This window comes from Sebastes fasciatus, chromosome 13 (genome assembly GCF_043250625.1).
Source record: "Sebastes fasciatus isolate fSebFas1 chromosome 13, fSebFas1.pri, whole genome shotgun sequence".
In the NCBI taxonomy this organism is placed as follows: Eukaryota; Metazoa; Chordata; class Actinopteri; order Perciformes; family Sebastidae; genus Sebastes; species Sebastes fasciatus.
This window is the reverse complement of record NC_133807.1, coordinates 25,012,821-25,029,186: the sequence shown is the minus strand read 5'-3', so window position 1 is coordinate 25,029,186 and position 16,366 is coordinate 25,012,821. Positions and strand designations below refer to the sequence as shown.

The window sequence follows — 16,366 nt, the reverse complement described above, 5'->3', positions numbered from 1 at the left end:
CCAACCATGGCACACTTGTTTGTCGCAAACTTACACTAAATCTGGACAAGGAAAAACTGGCATGGCCATTTTCAAAGGGGTCAATTGACCTCTATATTGAGTCTCCCCTTTACAGACATGTCCACTTTATGATAATCACATGCAGTTTGGGGCAAGACATAGTCAAGTCAGCACACTGACACACTGACAGCTGTTGTTGCCTGTTGAGCTTGAGTTTGCCATGTTATGATTTGAGCATATTGTTTATGCTAAATGCAGTACCTGTGAGGGTTTCTGGACAATATTGGTCATTGATTTGTGTTATTAATTGATTTCTAGTAATGAATATATACATACATTTGCACAAAGCAGCACATTTGCCCACTCCCATGTTGATAAGAGTATTAAATACTTGACAAATCTCCTTTTGAGGTACATTTTGAACAGTTAAAAATTGTATTAATCGCGATTAAATATTTCAATTGATTGACATCCCTAGTTTTGTGATATTGTATTGATTCTCAAAAACACTATAAATTTGTAATCAATAGTTTACATGCAAATATTAATTCAGTTAATACTTTATTTAATTTGCAAAGAGATGCACCCTCTCTGTGTTTCTGCCCTCTTAAAGTAGTGCTATGAAGTTGGATGTTAAAGGGACGGTGATAAATGCAGATCGTACTGTGTTCTTTTTACTATGACAGTTTTCCAAAAATTTGGTTTAAATAAATAATATATTGTTTTGCTTACAGTATCGTAATAGATCACGTGATATGTATTGTATCGCCAGATTTTTTGCCAATACACAACCCTAATGTATTACTGTTTTTTGTTTTGGCCTAAGTAATTATAGAAACTTAACCTATTTCTGGCTCCTGTCCAGACTTCACACTGACCAGCTGAAACTAATCTTAGTGGATCGGTGCCTTTTGAAACTTGAGTCAGACAGCAGAACCTGCTGCAGAACATGCTAACAGCTCTCTGAGTACACATACATATTTATCAGATTGCAACTTTGTTTTGAATGCAGAAATATACTCTGCTTGCATTTTTTTATTCCTGTCAATTTCCATTTCAAATGATGAAGCATTATGTGACTAAATGTATGAACACTGCAGCCAAGGCTTTTACAGTTAGTTCACAGCAATAGTTACTATATTAAAGCAGGGTAATAAAAGACCTACTGCTACCACTACCACAAAGAATCATTTCCAAATTATTAGAAAAATCAAACCTGATCCCAAAAGAAAGTTCATGCACAGCTAGTTGACAGCAGGCAGATATGAAAAACTCCACAGGGGTTATTGCTTTACAGTCAAACTGTTCTGCTATTTCAGTACAAAGAGATGCTCTTTTCTCCCACACTGTTAAAACAGCTACACCACACAGTGTAGGGTAATTGCGTATTGGGAATAAATTTATATGCATATTAATGCAGCACCTTCATCCAAACACAACATGCAAAGCAACGAGGAACTATTCTGACACTGTCTTAACAAATAATGCTGAATTTCAAACACACGTGATCTGATGTAAATATCTCAGATTTGCTCTTACTCGTGAAATTATTCAAAGTAAACACGCTGCTTATTCTCATCTTGTTAGCTATTCAAGTCAGCTATGTGACAGATTCTAGTGCGGTTCAAAGGCGCAGGCCTGGGATGGATGGCAGATTGATGGTTATGGTAGTGTAAATGGGGTGCGTTTTTTAAATCCTCTCCCTCTGCCAGCCTCTCTCCGCTCTTGTCTTCCTGTGTGCTTTTCTCTCTTTTCACTTGCCTTGTGTGTCTTCTAACAGCAAACCTCTTGTTCAAATACAATTTGAAAATGCTGCACGGCTGCCTGTTGTGGCCCTCTGTCAATAATGTATTATTGCTCTCCAGTGATTGGACAAAAGTAAAGGCTAGGCTTGAGTGAGTGGGGCAGGGTACACTGTTTCCCAGGCAACCAGTGGTCTTATTTACCCTAATGCCATTCACTTTGATTTTCACATTTAGTCTCCCAGCAAACTGGAGAGGAGGACTGTGAGCACTCTTACAGTAAGCTGAGCAGAAAAACAGACATAGAGGTGGGTTAACAATAGATTCACGCTTGAGGTGAATACGCCAGCGATGAGATATAGAGATCTTTGCCTGTACTCTGCTGGCCATCTGCCACGTAGTGCCCTCCTAACTGCACTGTGTACCTGCTTTGGCATTTCTCTGCTACTCCATCAGACCCCCTGCAGGCCCCATTATGTGCCTCTGGAATGTGAATTGACTTCTCTTCAGTGCAGCTTGTGGAAGACCCAATCAGTAGTCCTCTAGTATCTCCACAGATTTTTCTGCAGTCTTTTTTCACTAACAAACATGCACTTGTGTCGGCGCACCCGCATACGCACACCGAACAAGGATAAAAGCAAACTCGGGTCTCGGGTCTACTCCTACTGCCTCGGTCTTGTCCTCTCTCCCCTCCTCCCTCCCTTCCTCTGCCTCGCTCCCATTCTTGAAAGAGAAGACTTGCTCTGAACTCGGGGCTTTGATATGGTAATGTAATGGTGGTGGTGGAGGAGGGGGAGGTGGGGTGTGGGGGATGGGAGGTGAATTCCTCTGAGTGCTGCAGTTGGTTAGATTGTTTTCATTGTAAAGGAAATGTTCTGCGCAAATGCCAGTGCCCCCTAACACCTCCCCACTGCCACCACCACCCCAAAACACCCCCAACCCCCCCCCATTTTACAACAGTGCCTGCGTTGTCCTGAGCTCTCACATTAAACATGACCTCCATCTGCGGGAAATTTGATTCCTGTTAATACTATATCAAAGATGCACTCCAAAAACGAAATTAAAGCACTCGGAGAGAGACGGGAAATGATCAAAGTTGAGAGCCAGTGGCTTTGCTTCAACTCAGTTCTGTTCTCCCTCGCTCTCATGGGTATTTGCTGTAAAAATAGCTCTTGGTGCAATGGGACAGCTTATGCCAAAATCTCTCACAAGCCACTGCAGTTACACTCAGAAGTTTTTCATTAAGTTTGGGCATGTTTGAGGCGTTCCTCCTTACTTTTATGCATTCCTTGTGCTTTGCACATGACAACAGTGAATCTGTCACTCACTCTGTTCTGTCACCCCGCTCAAGTCCCTCTCTTTCAAGCCTGAACATTCCCAGTTGTTTATTTTTGGACGGGTTTTAAATGAAAATAAAAATAGTTTTTCAAGCGGAATTAAAGCTATACAGCTTTTTCTTTTTAGCTTGGATATAGCAAAGTGAGTCTCTCCCTCCTCCCCCTCACTTGGACAAGTTCACACCCCAACACTTGCCACTCATCTTGATAAGCTGTCTGATAAACAACTCCGTGGGATAATGCTGCTAGTTGGCTGTGTAGAAACAGTGGCAAACTGGCAAGCACCTTACCTATTTAAGACTGATGCAATGGCTAGCGCTGTGTCGCCTCTTATTATTAAAAGCTAATGTGCCAGTTCTTATGATATGCATGTATCTGTACACCCCTCATCCCTCAGCAACAGTGCGGGTTTAACAGCCAGGACATCCTGATGGCCTGCAGCCAGTGTGATGTTAACTCAAGCCAGTTGATTGCTCTGTTAGGTGCCCAGTTGTGCCAGTATCCTAACAATGTGTCTGGGGCACTGGGTATTTGCGGTCTGCCTCTGCTACAGGCCCACTCACTTCTCTCTGTTTGCATTATCTGAAGAGTTGTTATTTTAGAGCACATACATCGGCTGATCCTTCAAATGATGAACTATTTGGTTGAGATCAGTCCTGTAATATGTGTTTAATTTGACTGAGCTATTTACCAACGTTGGATTGAAATGTCTTATTTTTCTAAACACCTACAAGCACCAAAATCTCACAGCGGATGCCTGCCAGCAGAGCCAGCGGCACTTAGCTAGTATGTTGGCAAAGCGGCTAGCTGACAACCCATCATCACATCCTATTAATGTTTTGACAAGATGGATGAACGGTGAGATTTAGCCAACTCCATGAACTCGCTCTCCGGTTTATGTTTTTCACTGCTATTTCTGGTTGCAGTAAATATAAAATCTTCTCCTGTTTAGTCATATCCTATCAATGATTACAAATACATTTAGCAAAAAATAATTAGACTGTGATGAAGAAAGAAATATGGCTGTTGTGTTAACTGTCAAGAGTTGTACAATCCCCCCTCAAAGGTGTATAAACCACCATGCAGCTTCTTGACATTTAATATGCCTTCAAAGTGGTTCATATTTTATCTTACCTGTAACCTGTAGCACCACACCCAGAGTAGTGCAGTGCTGTTTTGTAGTGTACGTTTTATCTGAATGGATTATTATATTTAGAGCTGCAACGATTAATCGATTAGTTGCCAACTATTAAATTAATTGCCAACTATTTTGATAATTGTTTAATCAGTTCGAGTCATTTTTTAAGAAAAAAAAAGTCAAAATTCTCTGATTCCAGTTCATTAGTTGCAGCCCTATTTTTATTATTTTCTGTTAGCATATCAACTAGCACGCATCCTTACAGAGAGTATACAAACTATTAAACAATGTATGTTAAATCAGCTTATTGGAGTCATAATGTTTTTACAAACCATGTAAGTTACTTAATCATTACCTTACGTTGGCATTCACAGCACTCATTTGTCTAAATACCATTGCAGCAACGAAACAGCCCCAATTACATGTTAATAGAATTACAGCATGATTGTAGTTGTTAAAACACCCAAACAAAGCACTTTTAAAAGTCACACATGGTTGCCATGTGTTAATTAACAGCCAGAATAAACATCTTTTTAGAGCCTTTAGAAATCTCATTTCAATTTGTATGTCTTTTTTATTTTAGAGGCCGTGCTTGAAAGTTGACAACAAAACATCACAAACCAGTGTGAACCAGTTGGTAGCTCTCAACGTTTGTTGGGAAAACCCCGTTTAGCATCACCTGATTGGTTTTATGTTTGTATTTCACGGACTTTGACAGACTACAGTACATGAAGTCGAGTGAATCACATGCCTCATTAAAGCAACTTAATTATTATTAGTTTTCAAAGAGCCCAATTTGGAACAGAGCCATAAAATTTTATGAGTTGTTAGGTACCTGTGGGAAGTCTTATTATATTTTTATGAGGTAAAGCATGCATTGCCTTTTAAGCCAAATGCAGTAACAAGATAAAAATAGTTAGCGGTAGAAATGCGACCTACGTGAAGCTACCAAACCTGCATTGTCAGTTTTATTATCCCTTGGGTTTGAAACAAGAATAGGCCACCGTTGTGCAGCCACACCAACTTTTCACTTGGTACAATCCTCTGGTTTTCTATTTCAAAGAGCCAGTTTTATATTTACACCCACTATGCAGTGGTGCTGGATTATCTCATTGGCTTTTCAGGATTCTCTGTTGTTTTTGTGGTGGCCTGCCACTCAATCGTTTTTTTCTTTCCCCGACCCCTTTGCAGAAGAGAACGAAAAAAGATAGAGCGTGTGTTGGGGAGAGGGGGTGCAGGAGCGATACAGGGAGATTGATGAGGCAGTAAGAGCAGGAGTAATTACTCGGTGTCCATTCCCCAAGCCAGATTGGCAGACGGCTAATATCACACAGACCCCTGGCCCTGACAGACACACCACCACCCCCCCACCACCCAACTCAAAGTGGGGAGGCAGAGCACCCCAACCTTCAGCCGAGGCCTAATGGTGTGTGGGCCAACTGATTTCCCCATGTGGTATTATTCCTGTAGGAACTGGGCCTCTGGATATTGACAGGGGAAACTGCTGTCTGGAGTGTGTTGTAGGGTGAGGAAAAGCTCAGTGGAATTGTTCACCTTCAAGACTGCTGCAACATGATTTTAGCCATGATTCACCAAGAGCAGTGATTTGGCTGTGCTGTCACTCAGTATTTCACGGAGATCAGGGTGGCCGGATGTGAACGAATGAGTATAAAAATCTCTAACAGTTGACAAGCATTTTGTTAATGAATTGCATGGTTATTATTTGAAAAGAATGCCCTCTCTAGGATGTTTTTGTCTGTTGTAATTTGCTAAGAATAATTAGGTTAGGTTTATTGGAAGAGGAGTTAAGAACATGGTTGATCAAGCATTTGATTGATAGTTGAAACTAGGGCTGGGCGATATGGAGAAAATGAGATATCACAACAATCTTTACCAAATACCTCAATTTTGGGACGATATATTGTAGGGTGGACCATTGGTGCTTTTACAAAAATATTTACACAATGGGGTTCTTTGATAGCTAATCCTCAGTAATGTGGATATAATGACTAACTGGGTAAAGGCAAATAATAGAACAGCTACATCACTTTACTGTGATACAGCCTTTAAAACAAGGAAACACTTACTGTAGGTCATAATACAATATTACGATATCCAAAATCTAAGATGATATCTAGTCTCATATCACAATATTGATATATTGCCCAGCCCTAGTTGAAACAGGTGATGGGAGTTTTGGAAAAATAAGGAGATGATCTGAAATTAAACAGAAAATTAAATAGATGTTTTGCTATATTTCACTTGGGTTACTTTTCTAAATTAGAGAGGGCAGCAAATAAAACGCAGCAACACTCAGGAAGTGGGCATGCACATACTGGCGGCTGATATTTAATTGGCCAGATTGACACGACTGGCAAGGCGCCATGTTTCGCACACTTACGGCTTACTTTGGATCTACTGATTCCCATTCATTTATGTCCAACAACAAGAAACCAGGGAATATTGAGTGACCCATCAGTACTGGTCAAGAATCACCCACAGGGTGGACTCCTACCTCTTCATCTCTTATGCCATAATACAATATTACAATATCCAAAATCTAAGACAATATCTAGACTTATGTCACGATAGTGATTTAATATCGATATATTGCCCGGCCCTAGTTGAAACTGGTGATGGGAGATTTGGAAAAATAAAGAGATAATAAACTGAAATTAAACAGAAATTGAATATAATTGGTGCTATTTCATTTGGGTTACTTACTAAATTAGAAAGGGCAGCAAATAAAACTCAGCAACACTCAGGAAGTGGAAACACACACACACACTGGTGAAAGACATTGCTGAAATTTAATTGGCAGGCAATGCGCCATGTTTTGCACTTGTACGGCTTACTTTGGATCCACAGATTCCCATGAATATGTGCCCAACAACAAGAAACCAGGAAATATTGAGTGACCCATCAGTATTGGTCAAGGATCACCCACAGGGTGGACCCCTACCTCTTCATCTCATCTGCCCTCCCTCTCAGCATGTCTCTGCCTCACACATTGCTTTTAGGCTTTGCTCTTAAAAGAAGCCGGCGTCTCTTTAATTAAAGATATGTAAATGTGGTCTCAGCTGGATTGCATTAGTTTGGTGGCGGTGGGGTGGGAGAGTGTCGGAGCCTAGCTCCTAATCCTGACTAATTAAGGATTAATTACAATTGATGGGAGCCTTCCACCCCTCTGCAGTAGTGCACATTGCTGTCCCAGACAGTATGTTTGTGCATTTCACACCATGTCATAAACGCAGGGGAGAGATGGAAACATCAGGGCGAGTGAGGGGGGGTTTACTAGCCACCCTCAGATTAGCAGTATGCATGGGGTTATTACAGATACTGGGAAGCCCATGCTTTTTTTTAAGCTTGTGGCACTCATTATGAGTATAGATAGATAGATGGATTGATGTAGTAGTGTTTGCTAATCCAGAATAAATCCATATTCTGGGAGGGTGATTAGTTTGTGTTTCCATCAGATTGGAATATGTGTATTCATTTATGTGTGTACAGGTTCCAGTAAAAGCACTGGTAAATCATTATCCCGACCAGCCAGACACATTCTAGAAACGGTGTTTTTATTCCTTACTAAGCTGGTACATCGGACCTGTGCAGACTAACCATGTAGCCTCAGCTCTCTCTGGCACCATCTGACTGTGTCATAATGCTTGTTCACTTGTTATAAATGGGCACTGCTCTTCTGATCTATCGCTTAATTGCCACCTAATTTGCATAACAGTGCAAATTAACGACCTCTCAAATGAGCGTTCATTTTTCACAAAGTCTTTAGGAGCTCCTTAAGAGTCTGTGCTAATGAGCACAGGAGGCAGCTGGCCTGATGAGAGTTGACTGGGGGAAGATCCTAGCAGTGCTTTAACAAGCCTCCTGCTAAGGTGCTCTTCGTCATCCTCCTCTTCCTCCTGTGACATTTCAGATTCTTTCTTCCATGTCTCTTCGTTTTTTCTCTGCGTGCAGAACTGTACTAGACCGGGGGATATCATGTTGGAGATGTAGTCACGGCTGCTCGACTGTGTTTAATAACCCTTTAAACACCATTCGTTTTAGCGTTTGTGCCATATTGACCAAAATATTTTCTAGAAAAATGATCTTTCTATTGCTCAGTCACTTAAAACAACGTCCGTTACGAGTCAGGCTGGCAGTATGCAGTAGTGCTGTTTTCTACTAATACTCTCTTTCGACTAACTCAAAAAATCCCTGAGCACAATTTTGCAGTCTTTCGTGATGTTTTAATTGAGCAAGGTGACATTGCAATGACAATTAAAAAAAAACAACCAAAAAACGAAATATTGTGCCAAATGTTGTGCTTCTTTTTCGTTACAAGCCCATCGTTTTAGCCATGCAAATGCACAATATATGACTGACATTTTGAGTATACTGTCAGTCTTATTTTAGGGGGTTTAACTTAAATTTTAATTGGTATTTTTCATTTTGATATGATAAGAGTGACTTGGTTCACACATGATATGATATTTGTGAAGTATACCAACCCGGATAAATATGTCCTGGGTATGTTTGATCAAGCTTTAAATAAAAAAAAGGAATTACTTCTTGTGGGGGTGGCTAATTATTTATATCCTCTAGGTTAATTTTAATTCAGTTACTTTTAAATAGACTGCATTTATATGATTGCTTTTCAACCTACTTTTACTTTTGACCTACAAAAATCTATTGGAATGGCTATCATATAAGTAAAAGACATATGGAAAAGACACTGTAGATCCTTTATTGTCTTATATTTATGCAGATTAAGTGACAACCCAAATTGATCTATCCCTCATTAGTGTTTGTGTGTATTTTTGTGTGTGAAACGGTGTGTTTGTGTATGACCATTCAAGGAGGGTACACGTCGTCATCGCTCGAGTGTCCAAGCCTCTCTCTTTAGTTAATTAAGGGCTGATTAATGATGTGTTGGACTGAAGTGTTGTGTTTGCCCAAGGTGTGAGTTCTCCAATTCACACCTTAATCAGACCACACTGTGTTTGCTCTCAATACTTACCTCTCAGTTTGTGTTTGTGTGTGTGTGTTTGTGTCAGAGTGGGGGGCTGCGTGCAACAGGACTCTTGTGGACTACCCAAACAGATGCTGATTGGCGTGAGCTGCTTGAAGTGGGAATGGACATATGGATTAGACTCATTAAATTGACTGTACTCCACAAAAAAAACGGCATTTAGAAGAATGGGGTACACACTGTTTTATGTTGAATTTGCAGTAGAAATTTAGCTTTACCGAATATTCATTTGGCAAAAAGCCCATCAGGGAAATTATTCATTTTTAATGCCATATTCTACAACTCGCCCAAGGCAACATTTTATTCACCCAAGCCCCTTTCTTTTGTGCAACCCATATTCTACTGAAATGGCATGGTAAATGAAATCACTATATACTCAGAGGAACTTGTTCCTGAAAGTTGACATTAATCAATTGCTACAACATATGACATCGTAAAGAAAGTGCCATCGGCATCAAGGCTCCTGCTCGGATTGCTAAAGACTGCTAGTCGTGATATGAGCACATGTGATTTTACATTTACAGACTTTACTGGGTGACTAATTGGGCATAATGAACATGAAGTTTGTATTTCATTGCATGGATCTAAAGGTCAAGGACTCTGATGAAACTGCTCTCTCTCTTCTCTAAAGCCACTCATCACTCTTTTTCTACACAGTGGAAGTCAAACTGATCCAACATTAGAATTTGGAAAAATAAAATTCAGATTAGGGCTGGTCAGTTTTTTTTTTTTTTACACACTTCCACTAGGGCTGCACTATTAGTCAAATATTAATCGTGATCACGATTTTGGCTTCCCACAATAAAATGAACATGATTGACTATGATATTGACGTTTAAACTGCTCCGCTCATAGAAAACTCTGGAGAATACCAAATCCAGCGCTTCCTAAACCCAGCCACCAGGGGGGCGATCCAGATGTTTTGGCTTCACTTATGGGGAGGTGTCATGCAGTTGTATTTTGCTTCTAGGAGATGCACTGTGAATAACGGCCGAAAACAGCCAGTTTTCAGTTGATCAGCCGATCAGTTCTCATAATTAAAAAAAAATTGCTGGTCACATTTACACATGTGTGCCGCCGCATGATAGTTTTACGGCGGCACAAACCGTAACATCACACACACACACACACACACACCGACAACACGGGGTCTCTCCCTAGCACAGTCCCGCTTATAACGGAGCTAACACTAACGGAGGTTCCATTGAGTTACATCATGGTGTGTTCAAGCCTTATTCAGAAAATGAGTATTGGCTGAAGGTAAATTATAACGTTATCATGATGTATTAAAATTAAATTTTTGGCGAGAAACTTGAATAAATACAGTTGTTCGAAGGAGATGTTTTCACAGCAATATATATTAGATAATAATTATGACCTGTTTAACTTGCTAACACTAACGTTAGCTCTAAGCATAAAGTATTTAAATAAAAAAAAGATTTATTTCCTTATCATTTGAATTCTGTGTTTTTATGCAAATAACCACTATGGATGACAATAACAAAGTAAAAGGATAATATTTAGATTTTGTAATGGTTAACACTGACTTCGAGACGGTTGAAATTATTTTTCAGGACGGTGGAGAAAAAAGTTTTTCCTGAGCCTTGCAAAAAATGCAATCGTTCATCTCTATAAGGATCAGTCGTATTTTGATGCAAAGATTTGTACATTAGCAAGAATGTATCACAAGATGGAAGTGAAAGCGGTGATCTGTTTATTTAAATGTTAAAGTGCAATAACAAACATTTTGTCCCAAAAAAACTATGAATAATCATGATCTCAAAATAATCATGATTAATATTTCGGCCATAATCGTGCAGCCCTAATTTCCACTTAAGATACCTAAAATGTGTCCGTGCCTGGAGCCATATTTCATGCAACCTGGAAACCAACATGGTGGGTTTTAAGCAACTATCTTCAGTGCCATGCATCATACAGGAATTCTTCCCCTAAGTTTTTATTTGTTTTTAAGGGTGAAAATCTGAAAGAGTAGTTTAATACAGGCATATTGGCCACAGTTTTTATTTTCCTTAGCTACATTGTTTTTGCCCACACCATTTTATATCCTGCAAACCGTTTTAATCCGTATACAAGGTTTTACCTATCATATCTCCAGAGCTGCAGTTGAGATTTGTTTTTCGTGAGGTAAATTTGCATATTCATGTAGCATATTTTCATTGTGAAAACCATCTTTCTATGGCCCATTCTCTTTATCTGAATTCTCTGTCTGTAATGAAAGGAAAAACTGATGTTTTCACAGTCCTATCTTTTCACTCTTTCTGGCTCGCTCGCTCTCTGGCACGTCTGGATTCTGTATATTTCTGTAGCCTCTCTCTCTCTCCTTGCGTCTCTTCCTCTCTCGCACACATATCTTCTCCTGTGACTCCTTTTTTCAATTCTCCTTGGTTCTCCTTCTACCCTCTCCCTCTCTCCCTCTCCTTACCTTTTTTCCCCTTTTTTTTCCTTCTCTAGCTTCTCTCTCTCTCTCTCTCCCGCTCCCTTGCTCTCTCCCAGTGAAAGGCTGAGAATACCCAAGGGAGCTGATGCAATTAAAATGCTAATCCTGTCTGTCTACAGAGAGAGGGAGAGGGGGGGCTGACAGCATGAGGGATTGCGGCTCACATGGAGAACTCGACTGAAATGGAGAACAGAGGGAGGGAGGGGGGGCACTGGGGGAGGTGGGTGGGGGTGCGCTGAAAGGGAGAGGGGGGAGGGGATGTGTGTTGGGGGGAGACAGAGTGAAAAAGGGGATGCTAGCGAGGGAAAAGACAGACAAGGATAAAGCTTGTGTTGTGAGCTGAGCAATGATATACTGACTGCGTTTAAGTCTTATCTATCCCTATGTGTGGAAGGCATTACAGTTAATGTACAGCACTACACTATTGGTTAGGTTGTTCACCCTTACCTGCACCACTTCATATATTGTGTCTGCATAGCACACCGTTTTCCACATTGGCTGTGCAGAAATGAGAATGATTATGTATGCAGTGAAAGCCCAGCTGGATACCCTGAATATTTCATAGTATGTGTTGCTCGCTCCGTCTCTCAATGCCACACAGCCCAGCTAGGGTGGTAGCGTGTGCATAATGGTGTGATTTCTAAGAGCTGTGTGGATGCGGGCTGTGCAGGCCCTAAGCTGTCTTCCTATTTTTCAAAAAAACAAATTTAAGTATCATTACTTACAGTTTTAGTCTCTTAGTAACAGAACCAGCCCAGCGGCGATGTCAGGAGCGAGTTGATCAAAAGGAAACGCTGCTTAGATTTTGGCAAAACAGCCAGCCGTCTCCCAGACCTGTAGATTTTTATTATTATTTGTATTTTTCAGGAGTCTCATGGTTGTGCTTCTTTCTACCTGCGTCCATGTCATATGGTCTTTTTTCTGTGCGGTATCTTAACTCATCTCAACAGCTGCTATAATACCACTAGGCCACTAGACTGTGCATGAGTGCAATTGTGGGTAATCACAGCTTAATTGGAGTAATTAGGGGAATGTAGGGGCATTAGGCTACAGCTGGGGGCCATAATGAGGAGTGGGGGCAAAAGGGAGGGGGGAGAGGTGAGAAGCTTCAAGAGCCACAGTTGCCCTCTTCACTGTAGGTCAGTTGTACTTCTCCGTGAATGGACGCTGAAGATCAACTCCACACATTACTACATACAATCAGAGCTGACCGTGACGGAATGGCAGTACGCACAAAACTTTCCATCAGAGTGCAGGCAACGTATCCGAATAATCCCGTAGATTCAACAGGTACAAAACAAACACCTCTGGTCCTTGATCAATAAATTGGCCATAGGTGCAGAGGAAGTGCAGAGATCGTTTGTGAATGGCTTAAAAGAAAGAAAAAGAGGAGGGATAGAGATGGGCGAATCAGGGTCATTAGTTCAGGCGGCTGGGTCTGCTGCATTCCTGAGCCCTGAGATGGGGGAGCAGCAGAGCAGGAATGTGCCTCGGAGAGAGAGAGGAGACCTAAGCAGAGGGAAAGAAAAAGGCAAGAAGGAACAAGAAAAAAAAAAAGGGGAGGGAAAGTTGGACGCTTTTGCCGTGAGAGGCCTTAAATGGTGGAACAGACTCATTTATCAAATGAAGTTTGAAAAAGCAAAAACTCATCTGCTCCGTAGCACTTGGAAACTTTAAGCAAAACTGTTTTTGTCCTCATTTCTTTCACATCTGTTAGTGCTACAGTACAGCTCTGCTCATTTGTTAGCTCTGACTGCTGCTCCACGGCTGCAAACTTTTTTTTTTTTTTTTTTATTCAGCGCCACTCTTAGGGACAACTTTGACAACAACATAAAGAATCACAAGATTGTAAAAGTTGTGCTAACAAGAGCAGCTCTGAATGAGTGAGTTCATGCACCCCCTAACCTTTGATGATGAGCTTTGACTAACTAGCGTAATCCTTAAGGAGGACAAACGCCTAACCCAGTTTCCACTGGGATTAATCTTGTCATCCATATTGTTAGCGTCTGTCTCCCTCAGAATCCTGTCTGGTTTCACTGCTGTTTAAATTGGCTTTTACCTCCTTAATTTAGTCTCTAGTTATAAAGATTAACATAAATGTGGACAACCTAGTTTGTTTATTTGTGACTAAACCAATATTTCCCTATTCACATTTTAACATTTTTGCACTGGTCTCCATTAGTATACTATTGTACACAAACTTAATCTTGGCAATATAATCCTAGTGATAATATTTTCCTTCTCTGCAAGTGGACATGTGTTGTAGGGCTGCAACAAATAATTAATTTAATTATCAATTCATTTGCAGGTCATTTTCGTGATTAATTTGTTTTTGTTGTTTAATCTACAAAATTTCAAAAAAAGTTTAAAAAAAAAGCCCATCACAATTCCTCAGAGCCCCGAGGAGACGTCTTCAGATTGCTTGATTTGTGTGACCAACAGCTCGCAACTCAAAGATATTCAGTTTACAGTGTTATGAAACAGATCAGAATCAGGGAATCCTCTAGAGCTGCAACGATTAATTGATTAGTTATCAACTATTAAATAATCGCCAACTATTTTGATGATTGATTTGGGTAATTTTAGTCCATATTCTCTGATTCCAGCTTCTTAAATGTGAATATTTTCGGGTTTCTTTACTCCTCTATGACAGTTAACTGAATATATTTGAGTTGTGGAAAAAAACAAGACATTTGAGGACGTCAACTTTTTGCTTTTGGGAAACACTGATTGACATTTTTCACCATTTTCTGATATTTTATAGACCAAACAACTAATCGATTAATTGAGAAAATAATCAACAGAGTAATCAATAGTGAAAATGATCGTTAGTTGCAGCCATATAGGGAACAATTAATCAGTTATCAAAATGTAAAATTTTCTGTCAATTAGCTAATTGATTAATCAACTAATCATTTGAAGTCTAATGTGTTGTAATTTTAAAAAAAATAGCAATAAAAGCACTTTGTAAATATATGCAACAAAAGAACATTTTTGCGAGGCCACTTAATTTGTGTATTGATACAGTATTAACAACTTTTCATATCATTATTACGATTTACTAAATAAGTGGACTATTAGTAAATAATGTGACCCAAGGCATTGAATTGTGAAGTTTCTACTCTTACTTTCTGAAGTTGAATGATTGAGAGGCAAAAGGGGCAAAAGGTGTTAAAAGCCTCAGGCTCTGAAGAAAAGATGGTTGTCTGTAGTAAACTTTTCAGTAACAGAGTGGTATCTGTAAGTGTGTGTGTGTGTGTGTGTGTGTGTGTGTGTGTGTGTGAGAAAGAGAGAGAGAGATGAGAGCATGGCTGCAGGCTGACAGAGGTCCTGGTATAATGCAGTGGTGGAGAGCAGCAACTGATAACTATACTTATGGCCACTGGGGCTCATAGTGACAGCACATGCACTCCCATTACTGGTCCCATGCCTCATGCCCTTATCTTTGGCAGCCTGCCACGGAGGGACCACACTGCCCTCTGCTGTTGATTTAGAGGAAGTTCAGGCTCATTGAGGATTCAGCCAGGCGCTCATAGCGATGACTCAGGGGAGAAACTTGACTGGGTTTTGACAGGGCTGCACTTCTTTTGAATTTTAGCAATGATAAAGCGTCTTCCTATGCACCCCTAGAACCCACAGTATTAGCCTTCTCTCCTTGAAGGGAGATGTGTGGTCTGTCAGTATCAAAAACTTCTTAACCAACAGGTTTTCTCGGCCCTAGAAAGGCTTTGGCAGACTGTAACAAACAAGTAGATGCTGACCTTGCCTGTCTAACTCCACAGGCGCAGTTTGCGTTGGAATAAGGAATAAATAAAAACAGGGTGTCTGACAAAAGTTCAGCTCAAACACGCACATCTCTTAGTCGCTCGCGGCCAGTTTGTTCCGATAGAAAACAATGCAATCAAGCTGATTTTGTCACTGATGCTTACTTGCATTGTATTCTGTTTGGAGGGTGTAATATGTAGATTACACACATCCCAATACATTAGACCTCTCTGTGTTCTACACATTACATTCCCTCTAGATCTCTTTTGTGAACCCCCAACCTTGAAGTTCAAACTGTGCCTATGTCTAACTCCTATACTTTCTCTCTCCTCTTTTGTCCAGTGCTGAGTATACGAGGCGTTCAGGAGGAGGACCCCCCAGATCCCCAGATCATGCGGTTGGACAACATGCTGCTAGCAGAGGGTGTGTCAGGACCGGAGAAGGGAGGAGGATCGGCTGCAGCGGCCGCAGCTGCAGCAGCAGCGGGGGGCTCACCTACCGACAGCAGTATTGAACACTCCGACTACAGAGCCAAGCTCGCCCAGATCCGCCAGATCTATCACTCTGAGCTGGAGAAGTACGAGCAGGTGTGTGCCGAGCAGAACCTAAAATACTTGAACACAAATATTAACATGTTAAATGAATGTAGGTCAGCCAGTCCGAGAGAGAAACTTAATTCCTCTGTACCTTGGTTTGTCAGTCTGGTAACAATCATCTTGTGCTAAATGACATTAAAGCCTTGTCTACACGTATACAGACATTTTCTTCTACGTTTTGGCCTCTCATCCACAGAGTTTTGGGGATTTTTGAAAACTTCTTCTAAGGTGCAGATTTTTAAAAGCTGTAGCTTTGTATCTGTATGGACGTGTAAAATGGAGCATTTGGGGGGAAAAATTACGT

The 16,366-nt window shown here is 40.6% G+C and overlaps 1 protein-coding gene across 3 annotated transcripts in view; it reads left to right on the top strand.

The window, feature by feature from the left end:
• Positions 1–16,366, top strand: part of pbx4 (pre-B-cell leukemia transcription factor 4) — a 30,577-nt gene that overhangs the window by 5,399 nt on the left and 8,812 nt on the right. For all 3 annotated transcript variants that reach the window (XM_074656401.1, XM_074656402.1, XM_074656403.1), the window contains one exon: positions 15,809–16,053. In XM_074656401.1, coding sequence (XP_074512502.1) covers positions 15,809–16,053 — 245 coding nt within the window. The remainder of the gene's footprint in view (positions 1–15,808; positions 16,054–16,366) is intronic.